This window comes from Cynocephalus volans, chromosome 3 (genome assembly GCF_027409185.1).
Source record: "Cynocephalus volans isolate mCynVol1 chromosome 3, mCynVol1.pri, whole genome shotgun sequence".
NCBI lineage: Eukaryota > Metazoa > Chordata > Mammalia > Dermoptera > Cynocephalidae > Cynocephalus > Cynocephalus volans.
Window position 1 is genome coordinate 103,038,361 of NC_084462.1, and position 26,519 is coordinate 103,064,879.

General features: G+C 40.7%; 1 protein-coding gene across 1 annotated transcript in view; it reads left to right on the forward strand.

The window, feature by feature from the left end:
• RYR3 (ryanodine receptor 3) overlaps positions 1–26,519 on the forward strand; it is a 491,041-nt gene that overhangs the window by 220,226 nt on the left and 244,296 nt on the right. Inside the window, exons 6-11 of the mRNA XM_063091474.1 lie at positions 2,451–2,563; positions 3,477–3,576; positions 6,417–6,510; positions 11,157–11,231; positions 13,184–13,340; positions 23,336–23,509. Of these exons, the coding sequence (XP_062947544.1) occupies positions 2,451–2,563; positions 3,477–3,576; positions 6,417–6,510; positions 11,157–11,231; positions 13,184–13,340; positions 23,336–23,509 (713 nt within the window). The remainder of the gene's footprint in view (positions 1–2,450; positions 2,564–3,476; positions 3,577–6,416; positions 6,511–11,156; positions 11,232–13,183; positions 13,341–23,335; positions 23,510–26,519) is intronic.

The following is a 26,519-nucleotide window of genomic DNA, read 5'->3' on the forward strand; positions in this document are numbered from 1 at the left end:
ATGCTGTTATTTTGTTATTCTTTTAAGACAAGGTATTATCTATTGATGTCCTCATAAAAATTTATCTCTTATCCTCTACTCTTCCCTGTCTTCTCTTCCCACCCTTGTAATGTATTTACATCTATTTTTATTTAACTACCAAATCAATATTAACTACTTACATTGGTATAACTATAACCTACATAATATTCTGTAATCGGGTAATTTATTGTATAACTTGGGTTTTCAATTAGTTAATAATTGCCTTGTTTGGTTAATTTTATGTGACCCAAATCATTTATTCATTTTTAAACTGTCTTACAGAACTGAAAATCTCCCCTGATTAGATTAAGTCACGTTATCTGTTCTGTCGGTTTCATCTTCCTAGAAGCATTCACCCATCATTCAGGGAATTCCCTGCCTCTCCTAGTGCCGTGTTTACTGGATCTCGTGTGTTTTTGCCTTCTTGATTTACCACCTCACTTTGGTGGATGGAGCACATTATCCAGTAGCTTTTACAGAAAAGATACATGGGAGGTAAATTGTTGTCTGAAAGTTTCCTAATTCTAGCTTCAAAAGGAATTGATAGTTTAGTGTAATTCTATATTGGAAATATTTGTTTGTTTTTCTCAGCTTGCTGAAGGCTTCTTCTAGGTTATGGTCTGGCTTTTGAGAAGTCTACATTTTGATTCCTGATCCTTTGTGGGTGGCTTGTTGTTATTTTCTGAAAGCTACTAAGTTCATCTCCTTTACCCTGGTTTCTGAAATTCCACAGTGATGGATCTTGGCGTGGATCCTTTTAGTTCTGAAGTCTCACAGGAATGGGCCTTATTGTGGGTCTCTGATCTCTTCTGGACTAGGAACTCTGTAGGTCCTTTCAATCTGGAAATGCTCATTTTTTTCAGCTTTGGAAAAGTTTTGATATTATTTCTTTGTTTACTTCCTGCCTTTGTTGTCTCTGTTCTTGTTTTCTGGAATTCTTCTCGTTGGTTTTCTCATTCTCTTTTTGCTCCTATTTCTGATCCATTTTTCTTCATTCTTCCTTCTGAAGAATTTTTCTGCTTTCTCCTATAACCCTCTTATTTCTTTTTCTTTTTTTCAGGATCAAAGGGTCTCTGTCTCTGAAGAAATTCTTCGTGGATACTTTTATAGCTGTTTCATGAATGTAACTTTTCCTTATCTCTGAGATTCTTAATTATAAGATTTTTTAAAGTTTTCTTTTGTTCTCTATAATCTTTTAACTCTCTAAATCCCTTTCTCACCTTTTTCTTTCATTCCTGTTCACATTAGAGACTCTCCTCAGACGTCAGGTGATCCTTGGTCTTCATGTCAGATCGAGGCAGTAAAAACTGACTGTAAACTGGCTGTGCTCTGTCGTCTGTCAAGCCTCACTTTTAGGTAGTCTGGCAGAGACCTGGGCGTTTCACTGGAGAACCCGAACTGCAGTATCTTTTATCTTGGGTAGCTTGGCGTCCCTAAAGAGTAATCCTCAAATTTGGAAAACGGGGGAGTGGTTCAGCATTGCAGCTGGCATTCTGGAAGCTGAACGGTGGAAACAGAGGAAAAGGAGTTGGCGTCTTACTAGTCAGTGTGTGAAGTTTTAATTATTTTCTGTTTTCAGCAGTACTCTTTACTTCCTTGTCTGACAATGCCTGGTATTTCCAAAACCAGACCCTTGATGGTTTGCCGTTTTATGGATTTCTAGCCTTCTGTAGTGTGGAGGAGGAAGAGTCTTTGGCTGTGCAGGAGAGGGAACAGGATCGGGGGTTGAATGTCCCTTTACAGCTTTCAGCCAGTCCTCCTGTTTTCAACCCTGTCTCCTACCGCTGCCTTCAGAAGTAGCTGTTTCCTCCAGTTCTGGAGACTTTCTGGAAAATCTGTAGCAGGCAGGTATGGTCATTTTTATTGGTGGCTGTTTCTCCTCCATTTTCTTACTCAAAGATGGGTTTTAGTGTTCTCGTGGCTAAAAGCACCCGTCAGCTTCCCTTTTTCTGGAATATCAGTTTCTCTTCTTTGCTACCAATTTCTCACCTGCTGTCTTAGTCCTTGCAGATTGTGGCCTTTTAAAAATTCCTTTACTGATGTTGTGGTAGAATTTCATGGGGTTTGGGGAGCAAAGATAAAAGTGTATAATTGTTCAGTAGACCATTGAATTCAATTCTTAAAGATTTGAAAGATACTGTAAAGAAAGCCTTTTTCTATATGCATTAAAAATACTCAAAGCCTCCTATATTTTCTGGCCTCTGATACTCTTTCCCAGATACTGTCTTTCTGTCTCTAGAGACACTGAAAATAATAGACATAGTCAAGAGCAGATGTGGGGCTAGCTGGAATGGTTATAGAAAAATAGAAATTGAGGTTTAGAGTATGCTTGGGCGATGGTTGTCATCAGAAGGAAGGAGAACGGGGGCGCAGAATTAGAGGCACTGGCTTCTGTGAAGCAATGACTAACTCGAGGAGCCTTTATGTAGGAGAAGCCTGTTGGTGGACTATCCATCCCGCTTCCAAACAGAGGTCCGAGGGAGAGAAGGTTCGAATTGGTGATGACCTCATCCTCGTCAGCGTGTCCTCTGAAAGATACCTTGTAAGTAACTCCTAACACTGGATGAAGTCTTTCACTGTCAAAAATTTTTTCTTTTGGGAATAGATGGCCCAGGAGAACTGAGCCACAAGAGGTTTGGTAGGATAGGATGCTTTTCCAAGTAAATTGAGAGGTGAATAAATTCTCTGCCCTGCACGTGATCATGGTGCCTGGAATTTAACTGTTAGGTATCCTTTTGGATTATGGATCTGTGTCCAGCAAACTGTGCTACAATGCCCTTGGCACTGTTTGCACATTAGCTGCCATTATTGTGAATTTATCACATTGTTTAGCTCTTGTCCAGTGAAGAACGAGCCAGAAAGAATGAATTTCAGGAAAATAAGCTTATGTTAGAGTTTGAAATGTTTCAGCATGTGGGGTGTTGCAGAAGTTTGAAGAGGCAAACCTTTGAAGAGGTGGGGTGTTGCAGAGGTTTGAAGAGGTTAGATTTTGCAGCTGGGGATAGGTTTTAAGCAAACATCATTGACATGAAGCCCTTGGCTGAGGATGGGGATGTCTGAAGATCATAGAAATGTTAGAGAAGCTTCTCATAGAGCCAACCCCATGGGAGGATTTTATGTTGCCTAGTCCAAATGCTGGGTAATTTTTCCCATTTGTGAGTTCCCTTATAGTAGAAAGAATAGACGTTTTATGACTTCATGTTGAATCAGGGATCCAGCCAAGGGGATGAAGTCAACACTCGTCTGCCACCTCTGTAGCCGAATACTTCCTCTTCCCAGAATAAAATGTCCCACTTCAAAGCTGCTTCGAGATTGGGTGGAGAAATCTCACACAGGCTATGTAGAAAGAGCCAGGTGACAGTGAAGCTGTTTAATTTTTGAAATTCTAGGTGAGCTGTTTCTGTCAGGACTGGACTGGTGATTTAACAGATGTCTCCTTTCTGTTTCTGTTGCAGCATCTCTCAGTATCCAATGGTAACATACAAGTGGATGCCTCCTTTATGCAGACACTCTGGAATGTACATCCTACGTGCTCAGGAAGTAGCATTGAAGAAGGTGTGCTTTTTATATGCATTCAGCCCTGAGCCTGCCAGTCTCTCTTGTGCTGTATGTATTGACATTTTCTGCTACTTCCCAGCTCCCACCTGAATGTCTTGGCACACAGGTAGCATGGTTTTAGTTCACCTAAATTTCTTTCTCTGATATCTGTTTGGATTATTTTCTGTCCTGACTTCCTGTTACATGTGTATCCCTGACATTATTGTTATTGATGATGTTTTTAATATGTTGCCTAATCTGTGAAAACTTGACATTATTTTTTAATTTTGGGAGCCCACTGTCATGTTAGCACTATATGCATTCAGGACTTGGATACGCACCTTCCTTCTCTCGCTGAGTTTTCATTTTTATTTACGGTTGCTCCTTGTAAGTGTAAAGACCTCAGCAACTTGTCTTAGAAGAGACTTTTTGCCAAGAAGGGTGACGTTTCTATTTCTCCCTGTGCATCTCTCCATAGGAGGCAAGAACTTCCTCTGTAATAAAAGTGTTTGGTCATTTGTTCTTACTTGTATTTATGGAAGGCCATTTAAAAATAGTAAGTGACAGAGCTGGCTGGTTAGCTCAGTTGGTTAGAGCGTGGTACTGATAACACCAAGGTCCAGGGTTCAATCCTTGTATTGGCCAACCACCAAAAGAAGTAAAATAAAAATAACAAGTGAAATTTTCTCTGTATTTTATTTTTCCCTTGGAAATAACATCATCAAACTTTGTTCAACATATCCTATTTCTTGGAGCTGGGCAATGTCAGTGCACCTTTCAAGTTATATAATAAACATACTGGCCTCACCCCGCTCTTAGGTAATACCGTAGCTGAGCAGAATAATCAAATGTCAGTGACCTGTGGGTTATTGCATTACATTCTAGCACTTTATAGGAAGATCAGAATTTTTAAAAATACTCACATCACAGGCTTTAGCCTTACAAAACCTAGTAGTTTCAAACTGGGAAGGCCCTTCTGTGCTATGATATTTGAGGGGGGAAAAAAAAAAGGAAAACTGAGAGTTGTCAAGGTGATACTCCAGTTTCAGAAGGCATCATAGCTAAACTGAATAATCAGGAAAAGACAAATTCTTAACTCTTTTGGCAACATGTGGAAAGCTTTAAAAGATAGGATGTGTTTAGTCCTCTTTCTTTAGGCCAGAATTAACCCACTCTCCTCAGTCTGCTGTCAGTCATTCCCTTTCTCTCAGAAATCAGGAAGCTCTGGGTTTAAATCTTTTCCTAGAAAGTTTTGGCTCAATCTCCATGTTAAGTTTTCATTTCCACTGTAGGAATTAAATTATTTCTCAGTCCCAACAGAGGGCGTGTGGAGATTAATTAAGGAGTGTGCAAATTATGTCAAAAGTTATTTATGGAAGTATTGGGTGCCCTTTTGGGGCTGTAGTCTGGATAGCTCTTTACTTGAGTCCTCTGATTCTGTAGAAATGCCCTTTCAGCACCCACTAGTTAGAAACCCATTTCAGCCCTTGAGAACATAAGTGATCCTCGTCATGATACTTCTTTCCTGACTATGGCTCAGGTGTATTTCAGTTAAGAGAGGTTGTGATGCACTGGCCCATGGCGGTTTTCTCTATGTGAGTAGGATATTGATTGCAGGGGCCTGAGAAGTGTCAAGGATGGACTCCAGTTGGGGCCTGGCCTCACCATCATGAGATGATGGAGAGTTTAATCAAGAGCTTGATCGCAGAGGGTTTTAGTTTTCTAAATAAATTGTCTGTTAAGAATTCCCCTGCAGTATATCGTGAATTATTTTTAATGAAAAACAGGATATAACTTGAAATATTACTACAGTAAGATATAGAAAAATTGAAAGAAGACTTCTGAATATTTAAGGAAGTTTAAGAAAAACTTGTCATGCCTAGGTGGAAAAAAAATGAACTAAGGAATATCATACTGTCACTGTACAAGATGCATAGATAACAGCCTTTTCTCCTCTGGTGTGACTTTTCCTTCTTACTGTTTTAAACCAGCACCCAAAATAGTTTAAGACAGCCCCTAAAGTGATCTAATTATGTGATTAAAAAAAAAAATCCTGATACCGACATTAAGCATATTAAGTCCATGCATCTCCTGAGAACAGACTAACCTGGAGAATCTTTTAATTCAGAAGAATAACAAATCCCATTTCTTCATGCAAGTTAAAACTCAGATGGGGCTCCTCTCCTGCTATGATGTTCTTTGAATTAAGGCTCAGAATTTATCAGCAAGCGAAATGCTTGTTGAGAGCAGCATCTATATTTGTCTGCTCAGGGATGCCGGAAAGTAATTCTTCTTTCCCCTTTTTGCTATAGGAGTAGTGTCCAATTTGCTCTGTGTTTGTTAAATGCATTCGAAAGCTAGCTTCTCCGAAAACAGTTCTTAAGGACAGTTTGCTACCTCCTGCCCAGCACCTTTTTTCTTTCTCATGACTGCAATTTGATTTGGATTTTGCCACAAAGTACTCATATACATAGCGAGATTGTAGGAACTTATCCCGGAATTTGGTGTTGGGTGTGTTTACATCTGAAGCAATTAGAAAATCCTTACATTGCTTGCAGTAGCAACTTTACTTTCTCTTTTCTTTTTAATGGTATCAGGTGACACAATACTTTCACCTTACCTTTCAATGCTGGACTTGTTCTTCCCTGAAACCCTGTTTAACTTTCAATGTCAGAGCTGTTTTGGCTTTCTTGTTCTTCTGCCTGAGGCCTGAATTCATGGAATCCATTGTTTCTCAAATGCATCTCTTGTTGTTTTCTGTAACTGGTTCAGACCTGCATGAATTTACCCTTTGCAAACATAGTGTGCTCTTTATTAAACTTGCCATCCATTTATGATAGAATAAAATTCTCTTATAGGATACCTACTTGGTGGGCATGTAATACGTCTCTTCCATGGTCATGATGAGTGTTTGACGATACCATCCACAGACCAGAATGATCCCCAGCACAGGTAAGCCCAGAGCTTCATCCTTCTAGCAATTTCCCATTGCAGGGGGCTCAGACTAAGGAGTCTGCACCTGTATTTGGTCAGAGATGAATTCTGTACCTGTCAGTCAGTTGACAAACCTCCCTCCAGCTGTGTGTTCCAGTTGTAAAAGAGGAATGGCTGTACAGTACAGCGTGTTCCCAGAGAAGCGGTGTACACATGCCCCTTCTTAGGTAAGCAGTTTTTTAATGCTTCCCAGTCCCTCATTTTCTTTGGTTGCTCCTGTGTCTAAGGAGTGTCCAGTATTCATGGACTGAAGTGATGGAAATCAGGATAACAATTCTAGTAAGTCTGTGCCCTCACATTATTCACCAGGCTCTTCAAAGGCAAATCATCTCCATTCTTCCCATTTCATGTGCTAAGTAATTAAGTGGAGTTTGATGATTTGGTTTTGCTTCTCACCAAATAGCACTGGAGAAACCAAATGTCAGTATCCAACAGGAGCTGGATTTAGGAGGAGGTGGTGCCATGAGCAACACTTAGAAGATGCTGCTGAGGGTGATGCTTTCTTTGATCTTATAGTTGACCCCTAGATGCATGGTTTTCAAAAGTCCAAAACCATGAGATGGAAGACAGAATCCAAGTATTAAATTCATACTAAAGAGTTCGTTAGTATTCCATTTATCATCAAAGAAACAGAACATAAAAAGCTTGGCCCTGTAACTATAAAAATCTGATATTAAAAAAAAAAATCAGATTTCAGGTCTGAATTAGACTGAATTTGGGACAGCAGTGATCGTGATCTGGTGATAATTCTTTCTTTTCCTTTTGTGTAATGCCTACAGGAACCTTGTCAACTGCATTTCTTCTGCTTCCTTTAAAACAGGGGCTCACAAGTCCTCACAACTTGGAAATCGTCTAGGTCAGGCTCCTTCCAAAGGTCACACACTGGCTGATTTCAGATGGGAGCCTAGAAGCCAGAGCTGCTCGCTCTCCATCAGGGCTCGCTTCTTATTTGATATACTAAAGGACCCCCAGAGGCAAAGTGCTTGGACCTATCATTGTGCAAAAACATCCATTGGCAATATGTATCCCTTAGCGTTCTGAGTCTCTTCCTGCTTGCTGTGTCCTCTGAATACCCCTACATGGGAACCAGATGTGACACAGAGCAGTGTCTAGGACACATAAAGCACAGACCTATGTCAGGTGCCATGATTAAATCAGTTACTGCCTCCCTGGCACTGGTCCAGTGGTTGACAGTTATCTCTGAGTAGGGAAGTTAGGTTGACCTGATTTCCCTTAGAATTAAGAATTCTCTACATTAAATAATGTCACATGATCCTATTCCATTGCAGTTTTCTTTTCCCTTTTTTTAAACAGTGAGATTATACCGTAGTCCTATACTGTCTCTTTTATATCTTACTCTGCTGCATCAAGAGGAAGGTTTGCAAAAGTTTTGTGAGTGAGTTTTGCAGAGTTATCTACATCTAAGATGAAGCACACCAGAACTTCACTAGCTCTTTCTTCCCATTCCTGTTCCACTTTTAAGGGCAGGGATTTGGAAAAAGTGAAGTGCCCCCGTGTGTGTGGCCCTCTCTCTCATGCCACTCCCTCCCACCTGTCATTAGAATTAAAGCCATATTAGAAACAGCCTGGGCAGAAATTATGCTGCTTGGAGAGGCTTGTCATTTGGTGGGCATTCCTGTTAAGTGATTCAAAAAGATCCTGCTTGAAAAGAAATGCCGGGAAAGTGTTTCAAAGAAGGTAATGGGGAGAGTGAAGGAGATGGAAAGGAGCTCCCAGATGGGCTCACTGAGGCAGGCATGTGTGCCATTGCTGAAATGACAGTAGAGCTGGCCGTCCATGGGCTGAGGATTCCATCAAGCAAAGGCTCTAATTTGTGTTTGGGGAAAAAAGAAATTCACCAGTAAAAATATCCCTTTCCTTCATAAGGAAGTATGAAGGGTTGAAACTGGAGCCAGTAAGCAGGTATTCAGCATACTGAAGCCTACGTTTTTGTATCAGTTGTCTCTCAATCAAAGTAGGATGGCTTGGTGTTATTTGATGTCTAGGCAAGTGAGTGAGAAGTCTCATCATTGTCTTCCGTTGTCAGGTAAATCCTCAGAACTGGCCAAGATGGCCAGGGACACTGAACTCTGGGGGAGCGGGAGGGAATAGGACATGGTGAAGATGCTAAGAGACTACAGCAGCCACTAAAGCAAGCAGGTGCTCCTTCATAATGGTGCCAGCTCTCCAGCTGAAAGCATTTTTATTCCCTCTAAAGCCTGAGAGCAGCCAGGCTAGGTAGAGAGACTGACAGTCCCAGAGTGGAAACCCAAGATCAGCAACCTGACATTCTGAGCTCTGATCCTGGGCTCTGCCTCTGGCTTGTCAGACACTGTGGGATAAGTCACTTAACCTATTAAAGCTAAGGCCAAGCTGTCAGCCAAGCTTTGAAAAGCACCTCAGTTCGCCGCCCACTCTACTCCTCCCCTTTGAATTGGTTTAGAGAACGGGAACGGTTTGTTCAACCTCAGTAACCTTGTGAGATTAAATGAGCAAGCCGCCCAAATGTCTCAGATGAGAAGAACGAACCTTCAAGAATCCTTCAGATGTCAGGGGTAGAGAGGCAAATGCGAGCTCCACTGCTATCTCACCGGTGACCCAGGGAGAGCCTCTCCAGCCTCTCCACCTGAGGGACGCTTCCAGGCCTCACTAAGTGGGGAGAAGAAGCATTAGTGAAAGGCTCAGCAAATTTCCTTGAGTGGCTGGGAGGTCAGCGCAGTATCATTTTTATTCTAGGCCTGGTACAGAGACACCTGGGGTATCAGAACTCTAAAGTAATGTGGGATTTTCTTTTCTAATATTTACTAAGTATTTTCTGATAATGTGTACATTTGAGAAAGGTTTGGAAATGCCTTCTGTAATCCCCCTTGCAGAGGTAACCACTGTTAATGTACTGTTTTGTTGTATTTCTGTGCCACAAATGTGTTTTTCTATGCATGTTTGTAAACATTTATCTATATTTGAACAAAACTTGAATAAATCTATGATACATAATAGTTTGTACATCCATGAACATCTTTGTGCACATTGTACTTAAAACACATTAAATTCTCACAACCATTCTGTGTGGTAAATACCCTTTTTAGACCCACTTTGCAGAGGAAGAGATTGAGGGACAGAGTTAACAGGGCTTAGCCAACGTCACACAGCTAACAGATTCAAACTCAAGTCTGTCTGACTTCCAAGCCCATATTTTGAATGAACTGATAAAATATACTACTTCTCCAGAAAAAAAAAAAAAAAAAATGTATGCATTTCCCATTCACCTCTATTGATAACCTGTTATCTCCAAAAATCTAGATCAAGATTATTCTGGGGCTTGAGTGATTCAATCGTGATATATACAAATCCTCTATAGTAGAAGTAGGGTTTTAAGTTAGTGAACTTAAATGCAGTTAAATGATCAGTCTTGATCAAAGGCCACAAGATTCTCAAAAAGTGGCTGGATTAAGTATACCAGGTAGTCTGGGGCCCACTGTTCTTATGATGTTTTTTTAAACTATGATAGTTCTTTTAATTCTACATAAACTGTGATCTAGGTAGGTTGATACCCATTGTACAGATGAAAAAACTGAGACTTTGCTAATCACTAAAAAAAATCAGACTAACCCAAATTGAGAGACATTTCACAAAATATCCAGTCAGTACTCCTCAAAATTGTCATACTCACCTGGCAGACTCTCAAAAGTCTGGTCCAGAGCTAAGTTCTAAAATTTCTGTGGTTTTGTTTTTAAAGAAACATGAAAAAAAGGAAACAGTGAGAAACTGTAGCAGATCAGGGAAAACAGGGTATGATGACTAAATGCAACATGGTATCCTGAATTGGATCTTGGAATGGGAAAAATACTTCAGGGAAAAATTAAGGTGAAATCCAGATAAACTCAAGTTTAGCTAGTAATGACATACCAATGTTGGTTTCTTAGTTTGGACAAATGTACCATGGTGTAATGTAAGATAACATTGGGGGAAACTCAGGGAGACTATAAGTATCTCTCAGTACTATCGTTGCAACTTTTTTTGAACGTAAAATTTTCCAAAATAAAAATTTTATTTAGAAACACATTAAAAGATGATTCTTAATGCAGGAAAGGAGGCAAAAGTACAGTAATAAAATCATGGACACTGCAACAACTGAGCGTAAAGCTTTGTTCCAAGTATCCTAGAACAGTGGAAATGAGTTCACACTATATGGAATAGGTGTTTTTAAAGTAAAAATATGTTTTTAAAAGATATAAAACTACATCAACAAGCTTAACCTGGAGGAACTGAAGCATTCTGTGCCTGGTATCATGGTGTATAACTAAGCTATTTTCACTCCTGATGTAGAAATGGAAACATTCTTGTCCCTATCTTTTCACTGTCTACCTAGTGAACCATGAGTCTATGATGTTTATAGGGTGAGAAATTCCTTCCTGTTAAGCAGCTTTTATCCGTCGTGAGAGAGTGAGACTGGGAAACCATACCTTTCTTTGACTCTGCGTTTTATCGACTCCAAAAGGACTTAGGCAAACAGCAGGGCTGGGCAGCCTGTGCAAGGAGCTGTTCCTCGCCCGGTGCTGGTCAGTGCCATGCACGTGTGAGCTGATCTCCAACTCTGCTCACAGGAGGATATTCTATGAAGCTGGGGGAGCTGGGACACGAGCCAGGTCTCTGTGGAGAGTGGAACCCCTTCGGATAAGGTAATGGAGGGTCACATGGTGCTCTTATCAAGTTTACTTTCTTTTCCAGTACAGTCCATTCTCCTAAATATTTCATTTGCTCCAGATCAACTGGCAAACTCTCAAAGCCCTTGGTCCAGAGCTGAGTTCTGAAATTTCTATGACTTTGTTTTTAAATAACAACACACACATTCACACACATGCATGCACACACAAACACGATTTCCAAGACGCTGTTTGACTCTGAGGTTGGACAGCTCTAGCCATGGCTGGTGATAAAAGCAAGCTGGGACATGGCCACTGAAAGCCATCAAAGTTCTTCTCCCATTTATTCTCTTAAATACATTCTCTGAAACCTGGATAACTCTTCCCCATCATCTCAGTAGCTTTGTGAGCTTTAAATGACAGAAACAGACAGGTAGTCATGATGGCATGGGGTAAGGAAGATTAAAACTTCTCTGGAAATGTAGCTGTGAAGATAATAGTATTTACCAGAACTTTTCATACAGAGTATTGCACATGGGCGGACAAAACAGGAGGCTGGGGCTTTCTAGCTGCAAGCCTGAGTAACAACATGTGGTTGCTAAACTTCACACTTCTGAAGAAGGGTCCGGCTAAGTGCAGGACCTCTATTTTGCTGAGAGGGTCTGCACATTAGGCTAGAGCTGAACTCTTTGGGACAAGTGAGGAGGACCGAGCATCTCCATCTGGTTTTTCTTCTCTGCCTTTCCCTCTAGCTCTCTGCTCAGTCTCTTCCTGAATACATGTTCAAAGTAAAAGCCTCAAGCGGGCTGTATGCCTCCACAGGGGTCCTCAAGAAAATCCACTGGAGAGCAGAAGAAAATACTAGAACTTCTCTTACAACCCCCTCCTCCTCCACATACATACAGACATACAGGTGCATTCGTATTTTTTGCAGAGAGTAGAGGCTGCTGGTTTGAGGAATACTGGTTTTAAGGAGCATCCCCTTGTTAAGTGGCTGGGGACATCTACATTCTCTTCCCAGCCCCATTAAAAATCTGATGCAATGATCTCTTGTTCTCAGGATATTAGGCCTTGGTTCTTGCTTATTGGGCTTTTAAAAAAGTCAAACTAGGTATGTATATGTAATTCTAGTTATGGTTATTTGATCCCACAGAGACCTAAACATGAATTTAAACCTTTTATCAATGTAATTTGGATTCATTGATGCTCCAAAGAGTAGAATAAAGTGGAGAATGATTTTAAAATTTGACACATATTGTTTAAACATTTTATTCTAACTTAAAAGGTAAATTCTGAGTTACAGATTATTCAGTAGATAATTTCTCACCTAACACTTAATCATAACTTTTGTTGAATGCTAATCTTTTGACGTAGGACCGTAAAAAAGTTGGCATTCAATATGAGATCTCCCTTATCTCGATCCTCTTATCATGCTTTATTTTTAATAGAATTTATCTCTTAATATAACACAATATTTACTTATTATGCTTCTGTATTATCTGCCTCTGTCTTGCAAGTATAAGCTGCACAGATACTTGTAGCATTTCTCTTGAAGATAGGAGGACTCTTTGTGATAGTAAAATGTTTGAATTCAGATGGCACATTTGAGAAGGGTTTGCTTTCCCAAAAACAAGTTTCCATTAGAAGCCAAGCTTCCCATCCATTTTGTGACTATTTGCATCAAGTCACTTCAGTGGAGTGAGGGGAAAATGGGAAACTTGGGACTTCCAGTTACATTAAAACATTGACCTGCCCTTAATATTGTGTTCCTTGTTGGTGTCCTTAAGAGGGGTCAAAAGAGAACACCATGCCAAATTGTAGGCAGACATGAAACCCTAGAGCAAACCAAGAGACTGGAGCATTGTCTCTTAAGGATAGACACCAGAAGGTCCTAAGTCTGCTAGCATTGTGTAAGAAAGCACAGCATAAATATTGAGAAAGGCTTATTTTGGGATAAATGCAGTTTCTTGTCTGTCTTATCTGTCTAGCTGGAGTGGCAGTAACATCAGATGGGGCCAGGCTTTCCGACTCCGGCATCTAACCACAGGTCACTACCTGGCCTTAACGGAGGACCAAGGCCTTATACTGCAAGACCGGGGAAAATCAGACACTAAGTCCACAGCCTTCTCTTTCCGGGCATCAAAGGTAAGGTGTGATGAAATAGACTTTGACCCTGTTCTAAAAGTGAAAACTGCAACCTCCAGGTAGAACTATGGCTGAGAAGAAAAGTAGGCTGGACACAGAGCAAAATTGGAAATTAGACCTTTGAGAAACACTCGCTTCTTTTTTTTTTTTTTTTAACACTTGCTTCTTTTATCTTTTGAGTTGAGTTTATGGAGAAATATGTACCTTGGGTGAAAGTTGAAGTCTTTAGTAATAGGAGAGTGGAAAGCCCTAGAAAATGCAAGGATCACAAGAATGGACGTTGTTGGTCAGTGGCTAGTGGAAAATATTGTTGTTGTTTAATACATTCTAGGTAGTTTTTAATGACTTGTAAGTTATACTCCTCATTCTTGTAAAGCAAGGGTAACGTGGAAGCATGGGTTGTACAGCTACATTTGTTTAAATCCAGGAGGTGATTCTTTTAGAAAGATGCAGAGAAGACAATTCTGGACAAAATGTCATCTTGCAATTATTTGTATTATACAAAGTTGTCATTACCTTCTTCATCCTTTTCCTTGGCTATCTCTCTTAGGTTTTTCCTATCCATCCCCAGCCTTCATTAAGAATGTATGCTGTGGTAGTTAGGGTAACCCTAAATGAATAGCTTTGCCATTGAATGTGTGTATAGACAACTATTTTTTTCAAACCTCCATCTTTAGTGTCCAGCCAGGTTTTGATTCTGCATAACTCAGAGCTGGATCTGGTTGGATGGTCAGAAATGCATGCTGAGCTAACTTCTGACAAACAGTTGGATGCTCTGTCACTTTATGGTTGTTCAGGAAAAATCACCCAAGTGTAAGAAAGTCTCTGCCCAGATGCACGCACAATTATCAGGAAGTCTGCACTTCCTGAAAGGACAGCTGAACATCTCCTTTGGGAGCCTTATCTCGAGTTTCATTCTTCCTTGCTTTTTTTCCAGAAATAGATTTTGATTTGTGATCTCAATGCAATTTCAGGAGAGGTTATTGGTGATTCTGTTTGTGTAGAACTAGGTGTGAAGCTGATAACTGAATTTTCTATGGGGCCTCTCTGCTTCCAAATGTATCAGAACAGTCTTTCAACACTGCCCTTTTTGAAGCAAGGGCTCAGTCTTTTTTCCCCTTATTATGGTTCTATGATTTTTTTTTCAGGCAGAGAAACCCTTTGGCATATAGTGTTTTCTCCTCAAAATTGCCCTACGATAAAAAAAAAATTGGGATTTTTCTACACCTATATTCCATATATTAAAAGATGTGAACTTTCTGCCCATATCTTCCTAAACTTCCCTCAAATGTCACCTTCCATCTGCTTCTCTTCCAGTGGCGTGTTGGTTCCCTGACTTCATTCTGGTTTTCTGAGCACATCTCCTTCATGTTACCATCATTATTTTTTTAGATTCCCAGCACAAGAGGAATTTTAAATTCAAATTTACATCTATTTAGTATACATTTTGATATCCAGGAAATGGGCAGTGCAACTTGTGAAAAGAATCAAGAAACAATGCAACAGAAATGTCTTAAGAGCAAAGACAGGCAGGATCACATTCTTCCTTAGAGACAACTGGGACATGGAGTGTGGGGTGAGATCAGGAGTGGGTAGGGAGAAGAAGGTGGGAAAGGAGAAATGACTCATCCTGGCTGATGGCCAAGTAAGCACCTCTCTAAGAATGCCGGTGTGGCCCTTTCCTCATCTGAGCATTCACCCCTCTGTCCTCAGCCCACTTGAGATGTGCTGCCCGGGAACAGAGCAGTGACCCCCAGGTTTTTTCCATTTCAGAAAGGGGCTTCTTTTACAGTAGAGAAATCAGGCAGCCTTCCAGGCAGCTGGCAGGATCTTGCCCCAAGGGGACTCTCCCATTCCATCCCTTTCTTGGCTCGGCCTGTGGAGCGTCGCTCAGCATTGCGCCCTGGTCTCTGGGGGAAGCCAGAAAAGCTCACAGCACCAGAGTGTCCTTATAATACTCCTTCTACTTGGCACCAGTTCTGGCTCTGAATATATTTTACCCTCAAAAAGCCCATTGCTTTTCTCCCCAAGTCATGTGCATGGAGGCAGGCAGCTGATGGCTGGAAAGTCATCCTGGTGCCAGGGACCACCAGCGTAGACACACAGGAGGTGAAAGTCACCCAAGAGTCACATTGTGCACTTGGCAGTGTGGCTACATTTCACTGGAGTCGCTGTGTCCCAGGTTTTAAATAATTCTCACTGAGGTAGTATTCAGCCCAGCTACTTTCATTTCAATTTGAAAGGAACCAAAATTAAAATGACCTGGGCTCCATGGGAGGCCAAGATATGGCTGTGTTCCCACAGGAAATCAGGGCTTCCTTAAGGTGTTATGTGGGCAGGGCATTTGGTATCTTAGACTATGAGATTACCCAGAAAGGAAGACAGTGCAGGGAGCACACAACTCTGCCGTGCACAATTCAGGTAGCTGGGGGGAAAGAACATTAGAGAAGCCCTGATTTCTCTGTGCCTCCAGGTGCCTCCTTAGTAAGCATATTCTTGCTTCCCTCCCCAGGCAGTAGTGATGTTCCCAGTAGAAAGAAGTTTAGGACTTAATTTTTTAACAATGCAAGAACCTTGAGTCATCTTGCCAGCTCTTGCCTGTCACAGGTCTTATGTGACAGAGTAGATGGAAGATAGAAGCCTAAGAAAGTGTTTCAGGATCTGGGTGGTGGTGCAGGAGTTTGGGGGACTCAGTGGGAAAGCAGGGAGATGGAGACAGTGAGCTGTGTCCTATGTGAATGGGGTGGGTGGGGGTAGGGGTGTTTATCTGATCTTCTCTGTATGTTGGAGAATCTGGAAAACAGAAAAAGAGACTCCTGGGATGAGCACTGTCTGGGCTTCAGTCACATGTTTTGGGAGATTGCTAGGTGAGCTGGGCCATGAGTCTTTTGGTAATGATAAGCTTCCTACCCACGTTCTCTGTCAGGTTGCATTAGTCTGTGACAGCTATGACTACCAAATCAAGGGCCATGGGACAGCTGCAGGCTGCCTTGCGAGGAAGATGGCAGGTACCCCTGTGGATCTTTCACATGCATAATAAAATGGGGGTGTGGTTGAGCCCTGCCGAAAGGTGACCAAGTCCAAGCACCAGCTGCAGTTACTGGCCTGGGCCTGGCTCAGATGGAATCAAACGGAGGTCTTTGAGCAAGCTATAGGAAGCACGTAGAATAACGAGCAGAATGTAATCTTGATCAAGGTCCCCCTAACACGCACTTCAGCAGATTGATCCAGATCAAAGTGGAGATCTGGGTTGTATTGTTGTCTCTAAAATGCAGCACCACAACCTTCTGCCTTCAATCTGAAATGGTATGGCATGGGACACAGCATGGTTGAAAGTTGTCTAGATCTGGCCTTGACTCCCATCAGCTCTCAGACCTGGGACGCAATTCCTAATCTATTTGTACCTCATTTAAAGTCTGTCATAAAAGATTCGTTCAGCTCCGACCCCCACCTGCCCTTCCATCATGTCGTGCCTCTCGCTTGATGTTGCTGTGAGCTCCAGCATACTAAATATTTATCGGTCTTGGAATATGTTATTTTTTTCTCATCACCAAAACCATGCCCAGCCTTTTACCCCTCTGCAAACTGCCACTAGTGAGCTCCTTCTCACACTTTCAGACAAGTGTCAAGTGCCCTTTAGGAGAGGAAAACTTGTTCACACTTCTGTGACAGCCATCGCTCTCTCGACCAGGAGCCCTTGGATAACAAGAACCACAAATACCCCCGCTTTATTTTTCATCCTGGCACCTCTCTCTCTATGTTGCATACAGTAAGTCTGAAAATTTCTTGCTGAGAGGATACATAGATGTGGTTATATGTTGAAATATGGAACAAAACGCACATCCTTTTAACCGCCATCATCACAAACATGTTCTGCCATGATGTGTAATCATTTTGCTATCATAATCCTATTCCTATACACATTCAATGAGAGAGATTCATTTTATTTTGAACACCTAAGTCAAATTTCTATAAATTTGATTTCGCGTCTTTTTTCCACGGTCTTGACATCACAAGGCCATTCCCCAAGGACTGTCAGATAATGTGATTTGTTTATTCTGACATGGAAATACTTTCTATTTAGATGTCATGTCTCAATGTCAGTTTACAGCACTGGACTCCTTTCAGGGAAGGGCAAATAATGTTAAAGCAGTCCTTATTACATGTGTACATTTATTTTATAGCCACTTTTAAAGTGCTTGAAAAACCCACTGTACTTGACTATACCATAAGTCTTGAATGATTGAGATAGAATCTCAAATTTTACCTATTATTGTTGGGTAAGGGCAAGGAGCTATCACTGTTCTCAAATAGAGGACATTTTCCCACAATGTGTAAAAACATTAGATTCAATTTAGCAAACATTTATCAAACATCTACTGTGTGCTCAGCACTGTGTCCTTGGCTAAATGTGACTTCCCTGCCTGCCTTTCATGTGACCTTTAACCTCGGCAGCCTGAGGCAACCTCAAACAAGGTGGCAGCTGGGCTCATGGTGCATCAGTCTGTGCAAACACTGGTTCTCAAGCAGTGCTGCTTTTGCCAGTCCCTTGCTCCATCTATTTCCTCACCAAGTTATTAGTTGGGGAAAGGGAGGGGATGAAGCAAAGGAGGGGAGGGAAGAAGAGAAAACACGAACATTAAGATTCAAATATCTACAGATACCACCACTAATTGCAGCTTCATTTTAAATAAAATCCACAAAGGATTTTTAAATTTTAATTGATATGCTTTCACTAGTCTTTATTGTTCAAAGTGGACTAAATACAGAGGCATTCAAAGAAAAGCATGGGCTTTGACGTGGAAGAAAGCTGGCTTTGAACCCTGGCTCTGCCTATTGTGTTCAGCCTTAATGTCCCTTTTTGTTAAAATAGGGATAAAGAAATGTGCCTTGAAGGATTGTTGTGAGGGTCAGATGAGACCAGGAGGATGACCTGAGAGTCTGATTCCTTATCCCTAAAATGGGAGTGGTGTGCCAATCTCAGGGGGATGATGTAGGGATTAAATGAGAAATATGGAGAAAAGAGCCCAACACAGTGACTTCTGCTTAAGAAATGTGCCTTCCCTGGAGAGGCAGATAAATCTGTTCCTGCAGAAGACTGTAGCCAGAAGGAAGTTTTCCTTGTCTTTCCACCCAGTGGAGGCTTTGCAGCCAGTCTTGGGGCCTGCCGGACAACTGGCAGTGTCCTACAGTGTGTGACTTTTTTTAAAAGCAATACTAAGACCTCAAATTCTAGATGAGAAATTTAGAAGGGGACTACACTGATGTAGGAATGAACCAAAAGGTGATTCCTCAGGGTTTCTCCAGTGACAATGAGGAAGGAGTGAGATTACCAGGACTTTCTCAAAGATTCATTCACTCCAGGACTCATGAATGGGGGCCTCATCTTCCCATATGTACTTTTCCTTCGAAACTTTTTTGGGTGCTGACAGTCTATGTTAGAAAAATACTTTCTTGTCTTCTGTTGACATAGGTGGGTTAATTATGTTAAACAACAGTGTTCGCTCTAATTAATAAGCATGAATCAGGACCCTCTGTATTCGAGGTGCCATCCTAGATACTAATGCCATGACTTATAACTCACCTGTTGTATTCATCCATTTCTGTGGCTTACAACAAAGTGCCTGAAACTGGGTAATTTGTAAAGAAACAATATTTATTGCTTCCAGTTTCAGAGGCTGGAAAGTCCAACGTCCAAGGAATACATCTGGGGAGGGCCTTGTCTGCTGGTAACTACAGTGGCTCAGGTTATCACATGGAGAATATGGTAGAGCAGAGAGAGCGAGCTTCTCATGAGCTGTCCTTTTAAAGCCAACAGAGCCACTCCAATGACCGTCATTAAACCATCAGTGGATTAATCCATTCACCAGGGCACAGTCCTCACAATCTGATCACCTCTTCAAGGCCCCACCTTTCAATTACCATAATAGAATTTTTCACCCTCTTAACACCATAAGTGCAGATTAAGCCTCAGTGAGCTTTGTGGGGACATCCAGTCCCCAGCACCTATCTCTAGAAGTATTTCTTTTCGGTCCATCATTCATATGGATATTGGAACAGTTATTCTAAGATGCAACCCTTGTGTCTCAGTGGCTTTCCATTTATACACTAACTTTTCCCAAGAGGTTTTCCAAACAATGATTTTGCATTAAACAGAGTTCAATAGGTTATGTTCTTTTTTGTTGATGTTGTTTTTTGCATGTTATTGTAGGACTAATAAGAGCTTATACTATTGTAATATCCCCTTGGACTCTTAGAAGAAGATACAGTATTTGTCCAAAGTCCTCTTTTCCTGTAGAAAGGCTGTTAACATTGTGAATTTGAGAAACAAGGACCTATAGCACAGAGTTCAGAGTTCTTAATTTTTGCTCAAGACTCTTCCTGGATTTTACCATTCTCCTTGTCACATTATGCCCTTCTTACTAGAATGCCATCCCCTTCCCTACTCCCCCCACCCCCTGCCATCTCCCCCACCTGAGCTCACATTAGGTATAAATCTTGTATAAAATCATCCCTAATTCCCCAGGCAGGGTTGTTCTCTCTTCCAAACTCTAATTGTACTTTGAATATAGGCCATATGTCATTATTTTTTGTTTGTTTTATTGTATTTGGGGGCATTTAATTTGGTTTCTCTTTTATTTTTTTTATTCACCTTGTTGTCATTATTGATTTGTATGTATAACTCCTAAAGTTTGTATGAATCCAAAACCATTTTTTCATAAATATCATACGTTTTCAAATTTTTCTTTATAATAACCTTTAAACAACTAAAACATTGACACCATTAATTACTTAAGTGTGCTAATGGTAATAGTAACTGTTCAAATAATTCTGTTCAAATGACAAACAGGCTTTGGCGTTGCACCCGATTTTGGATTCTTTTCCATTACTTACAAGCTGTATGGCTTTTAGCGAGTTGTTCAAACTCTGCAAGCTTCAGTTGTATCATATATGAAGTAGGGTAATAAAAACAATAGGGCCATTGAAAGGTTTAAAGAAAATGTTTATAAAGTGTGTATAATAGACATCACTTTGTAGGTCCCTGGTAAATTCAGGTGACAGTGGTGCCATTGTAAAGTACTTAGCACAAAACCTGGTTCAAACTAGGCATTGGACAAATACTAGTTCTTGTCCCCGTCTTTAACCTTCTAGAAATCTTAAGCCAATCTGGAGAGTATCAAGTTGATCTTCTAAGCCAAATGCCAATATGACAGTTATGATGTGGTCACAAGCATTTCCTTAATAAGCTGTCAGTGGAGGCAGAGGATAATGATTATTGCCCTTCAACACATATTAGGCCAGGTAACCTATTCTTCTTGGAATCAGTTCATCATCTAACATAGGCAAGGCTGATGCAGATAAACATACAAATTGAATGTCTGCAGAACATTAAGGCAAAAGCAAATTTAACCTATTTTAAGCAGAGCACTGTGTGGAATACAAAGACAGACAAATCCCAGCACTTCAAGAGTTTTCTATCTGGCAGGTTGCAGCTAGTATGCCAGCAAAGACTTTAAATTTTAGGTTTTATTATTATTCAGGTGTGATGAAACCAACAGATCAGGAGATGATTGGCATTGAAAAGATAGTTTGCTACTCACAGTTCCCAAGTGGAGGGGGCATGCCAGGCCACATGGGGCCATAGCAGGAAGCACTGGGATCAGTCAGCAGGCAGAGGGAGCTAGGGGGAAGTGTGGGAAAGAGCCTTTTTGTAGCTTCCTTTGAAAGGAGTCAGCGAGGCAGAGTAAGCAGGTTTAGGGTTAGCTACTTTGAATAATTTCAGCAGGCTCCAGAGCATAGCATTTGTATTGGTCCATTTCTGTTGCTTATAACAGAATACCTGAAACTGGGTAATTTGTAAATAAACAAAATTTATTTCTTACAGTTTCAAAGGCTGGGAAGTCTAAAGTCCAGGGAACACACCTGGTGAGGGAACCTGCCTTGTTCTTGGTGGTTACTGTCTGTAGCAATGCAGGGTATCCCATGATGAAATGGCTGAGCAAGAGAGAGCTAACCTACTCACTCACTCTCCTGATAAAGCCATCAGAACCACACCTGTTACCACCCATTAAATCATCAACTTATTACTCCATGAATGGATCGATCCATTCACTAGGTCATGTTCCTCACAATCTAATCATCTCTTAAAGGCTCCACCTCTCAATTACCATAATAGGACTTCCTGCCCTCAACACTGTTACACTGGAGTTTAAAACATGAACCTTTGGGAGACACAATTCAACCCATAGCAGAGTTGTTACTAGTTGTCTGGTACCTGGCCCTGGGGTGATTAGGGCAGGAGAATAGTCACCTGGAAGATAAGAGCTCTGTAAAGGTTGTTGGCAGATGGACTCTGGATTGGTTGGATTGTGGTATGCTCTCAGGTGAGTCCTTTACTGTTTTTAGGAATTGCTAGCCTTGGGATGGGCAGTCCCTGCAGGGTCAGCAATTTCATAAGATCAGAGAAGATGCAAAGATGTCCTCCAGCTTTGGATCTAGGGAAAGCTTGATGAATAAGATGTTATTCTGTGTTTTTTTTTATGTACTGGGCAGACAGTGCTGCCATGTGAGGAGACACAGGAGAGTCTCAGGAAAGCAAAGTTTATTATACTCACAGGCCCTGCAACAGGAGGTATGGTACACCATGCAGCGCCATGTGGGAAAGGACCAGCATTGGTTGGGAGGCAAGAAAACGTCACATAAACAAACACATTTACATTATGATGTGCCAAGTGCTCAATAGTGGAATGAGACTGTACTGAGGAAATACAGCAGGAGAAACTAACTGTACTTTCACAGAGAAGGTGATAAATGAGCAGGGTTATGAAAGATGAGTAGGAGTTTAGAGTAGTGGGGAAGAGCATATCCTATGGAGCTGGACTTCTGGTTCAAATCCTGACATAACTTCTTGAGTGACCTTGGGCAAATTACTTTCTTCGCTTTCTCATCTGTAGAACTGGGACAGTATTTGTAGCTACATTAGAGGCTATTATGAAGGGTTAATATGTGTGAAGGACTTAGAACACTGCATTGAGTACCCATGGTAAGGGCTCAGTAAGTGTGCTGCTATTGCTCCATCATTAAGAATGAGAGGACTGTTGTCACAAGCAGAGGCAACAGCATGCTACATTTTTTATTCTATAAAAAATTCAAAATGCTACCTAGTTAATGGCTTTTACAAATGAGCAATTTAATGCAAAATATAGAAAAGAAATAGAAATAGAATAGAACCATTCAGAATAGAGCCACAGAGGCCCTGATTGATGAGGAGGGGGAAAGTCACTCTGCATCAGAGATCTACTTTATGGCACACTCTTGTGGCAGGCACTTCATGTTGCCACTGAGTGGTTAGCTGATGCTCAGTAAGTCCCTTTTCCATACCAAAGAATAGGTAGTGAAACAGTGAAAACTGAAGAATGAAACCCCTTGACCACAGCACACAACTGGGGAGACCATAAGAGACATATGCAAATTACTGCATTAATTTGAGGCACAGTAGCACCCCCTATCTTCTCAAAGACTCTCCCTGTTCATTTTTATAAAAGATAATTATGTGATGTTAATAGATATGTTTAAAGCCCCTGAATGAGGGCATTTATGTAAGATAACCACTAAAATTATGGAAGATATCACTTTTTGAAAATAAGTTAATTGACCATCAAAGAGTTACTTATTAAGGTCACTAAGTCAGGATGAGGAAAGTAGAAAACATAATGGAGAGTTACATAAAATCAGAAAAGAGAGAACCTACCAACTGCCTCCTTTTCCCATGGATTTAAATAATCACTGAAATAGCCCACACTTGAAATGTATTGATTTTTACAATTAACAACAGATAAGTGGAAGAAGCCTTTCTGAAATCCTGGCTAGAACAGGCACATCATGATTATTTTGGTAATCAGTTTCCTGGCTTACAAATTCCACATAGGTGATTGTTTTATATATTGAGTTTCTATTTAATCATGTGTGTTTCTTTGTGTGTGTGTGTGAAATAGGAAATCAAGGAGAAGATGGATTCCAGTCATAAGCGAGATATAGAAGGCATGGGAGTTCCAGAAATCAAGTATGGAGATTCCATCTGCTTTGTCCAGCATATAGCCAGTGGTCTTTGGGTGACATACAAAGCACAAGATGCCAAAACATCCCGCCTGGTACCTCTGAAAAGAAAGGTAAGGAGTCTGTCTACGATTGTTTTACACTGAATTGGAAGCAACTGGGTGATAGAAGCAATTGTGAGAATCAGGTGGACATGATTGTTTTACTCCTTACTCTTCTGAATAGTTATTCCGTGACCAGTTATACACAGTTTCTCTAGTACATCAACGTATTTTGGTTACTTTGGCCCCAAGTTCAATGAAAAAAAAAAAAAAACCGCCAATTAAATACATGGCAATTCTATGAGGAGGGGGTGAAATTCGTCTAACATACTCCAAAAGCTGATCTAAATGACTTCTGGTGGTTTGCTGCTTGGGGATTATGCACATCATTGCTCCCTTCAGTTAAGTGGATAATTGAGTTATTGTACAGTTTTCACAATACACAGACTAAACAGAATCTCTACAGAGAAAATGCAGATTGCATAATAATAATCCCACAGGAGCCAACATGCAGGAAGAGATGCTGTGTAATGATGCTGTATCCGCAAAGAATGTGTCCAGATTTGAGTGGTCCATCACAGCTGCAGTGGTAACCTAGCTTGGATACATGCAGCATCTTTTTAACTGAAAGTAATTGCCATAATAGTGTTTCTTTTGATAGGAACCAGAGAATAGATGCCAGGGTGTGATGCTTTTTCTCTTAGAAAATGCTTACAAAATATGAGTTTGAATAGTCACAGAGCCAAAATAAGATTCTAGAAGGCACTGTACAGTGCAGTTTGCGTATATCAGCCTAATGTGATAACAATTAAAACTTTCCCAGAATGCTGGTATTGTAAGGAAGGATTTGGGGAACAAACTGTAAGGTAATATCTTATTTTGTTTAAAGCAAAACAGACCAGGAAAATATCCAGAAAAGAGAAAATAAAATTATCCAGAGGGAATAGAAAATAGGATAAATAAGAGGCTGCCTAGACTAGCTTGTGTGAGCTCAATCCTTCCTCTGAAAACAACTACAAAGGTTGGATAAAATACAAAACAAAAAGCCAAAGAAAAACAAAACCATTTGAAGGTTTCAACAACCAAGACGCCCAGGACATGAGCTAAAGATCGCACTAAGGTGAATCCACTTTTGTCTCTGTTTTTTTCCACAGCATATTTGCTGATTTGCAGAACTAGGGATTAGGATTAGCTTTACTGTGCTATCGAAACAGATTAGACATAGGGTCAACTGAGATTTTTGGGACTTAAGGAACCAAGATTCCAGAGTGATGGCAACTGTGGAAACATGAGCCTTTAGTTCTATGTGCAGTTTCCCCTAGGATCCTAAGCTGACTGTGGATGGGATGTGATGCCAAGATGGCAAACAGAAAGCTGCAGTGGTGATGAGGAAGACCACAGCAGAGATGTTGACAGTATGACAGTCCTAGGGAGATATGGGTTTGGGTTCAGTCTCCCAAGTTGGAATGGCCCTGGAAAATACAGCAGGTTTTCAGTTGAATCCCAGAAGGGCTACACCATAAGAGAGAGAGCTATACCCTGGGAATAAGGGCAAATTGAAAATAGATGCCAAAAACCCATCCTCTACTCTACCAGCCTATCATAAGAGAATTAAATCCTCTATGGAACACAACAATATAGTTGCATTTAAAGAGTAGAATTTGTGGATCTTGGCTATGACTCTGGGTGGGAGAAGAAGCCCTCCAAGGACTCTGTCAAAGTGGAGAGATCTCAGTTTGCAGCATTGTTGATTTATTGTGCCTGTCCCTGCCTTTCTCTTCCAGTACCATAGCCTGTAGATCCATTTAACTGTGAGAATGTGCAAGTACATTTGGCAGGTGCTTTCAGAAACTCTTCTAAAAAGGTGTCATAATGCTCAGATCTTGTGTGCTGCTTCATTTCATAAGGAGCAGGTTATTTCCCCCTCTAAAAATACAAAGGGTGTTCAAATCTGTATTAACCGTTTTATGAAATGAACAAAACAGGAACCTGGAAAAACCAATGGAGAAGAAACACAATGAAAATCCTAATAAGGCTAACTCAGTTTAAAGGAAGCACCCCCTTTTTCCATTCCCATCTTGGGCCTCCTCTCTCTACTGTTGGATTGTGGGACTCCTCCAGGAGGAGAAGAATCATAGAACTGGGCTACTGAGACCAGCAGGGCATATCACACAACATCCTAACAACTGCATTTTCCCTAGTTCTCATTACTTTCTCATTCGGGTGGCCAGTGTGTGTTATCTGAACAATCAAAACCTAGGAATTTTGGTCTTTAGAGACCAGAAATCTGGGACTGAGGCCAAAGTAAACATAGTGGCAATGTATTATTAAATCTAAATGCAACATTGTTAACTGGTTGCTGGGAAGTTTTGACAAAGTAATGCTTAAGCTGCAGTATGTAAATTAGATGCAAAGTCTTTTTTCAAAAAAAAACATAAACTTTTTCAAATGTGTATTCTACTTCTTATGTGAATTCATTATATCAGAAAATGCCTCCAAAAGAATAAAAAATAAGGAAGAAACTTTCATATGGAAAAGTAGTTTCTTTATATTAAAAATGATAGAGACCGAAAATCCTTATTCTAAAGATATTTTCTGGAGCCATGTGTTTCATTTATGTTGACATATAGACTGACTTCCAGGACCTGCAAGTAGTCTCTCTTCACTTACTCCCATCAAGGGGAAACCATGCCAGGAAACTTGAATCAGGATTTGACCCTAACTTGAACCAAGGTCAAACCATCCCACTTAACATCTTCACATACTTGACCCTTTAAGGGAAAAGCTACTGATCTCCATACCAAAAGCTGCTAGCTCCACACAAAAATTGAATCATGATGTCCTTGGTGATCAATAAGTATGATTTGCTTCAGGATAACTGATCTAAGATCAGTAATACACTGCCCCTTATAAAAAACAATCACTGGCCACCTATTCTAGGAACTGTGACAAATGATTTACAGTCAGTGCTCTATATCTGTGGGTTCTGCATCCACAGATTCAACCAACTACAGATTGAAATATTTTTTAAAAAATTGTGTAGGTACTAAACATGTATAGACTTTTTTCCTGGCCTTTATTG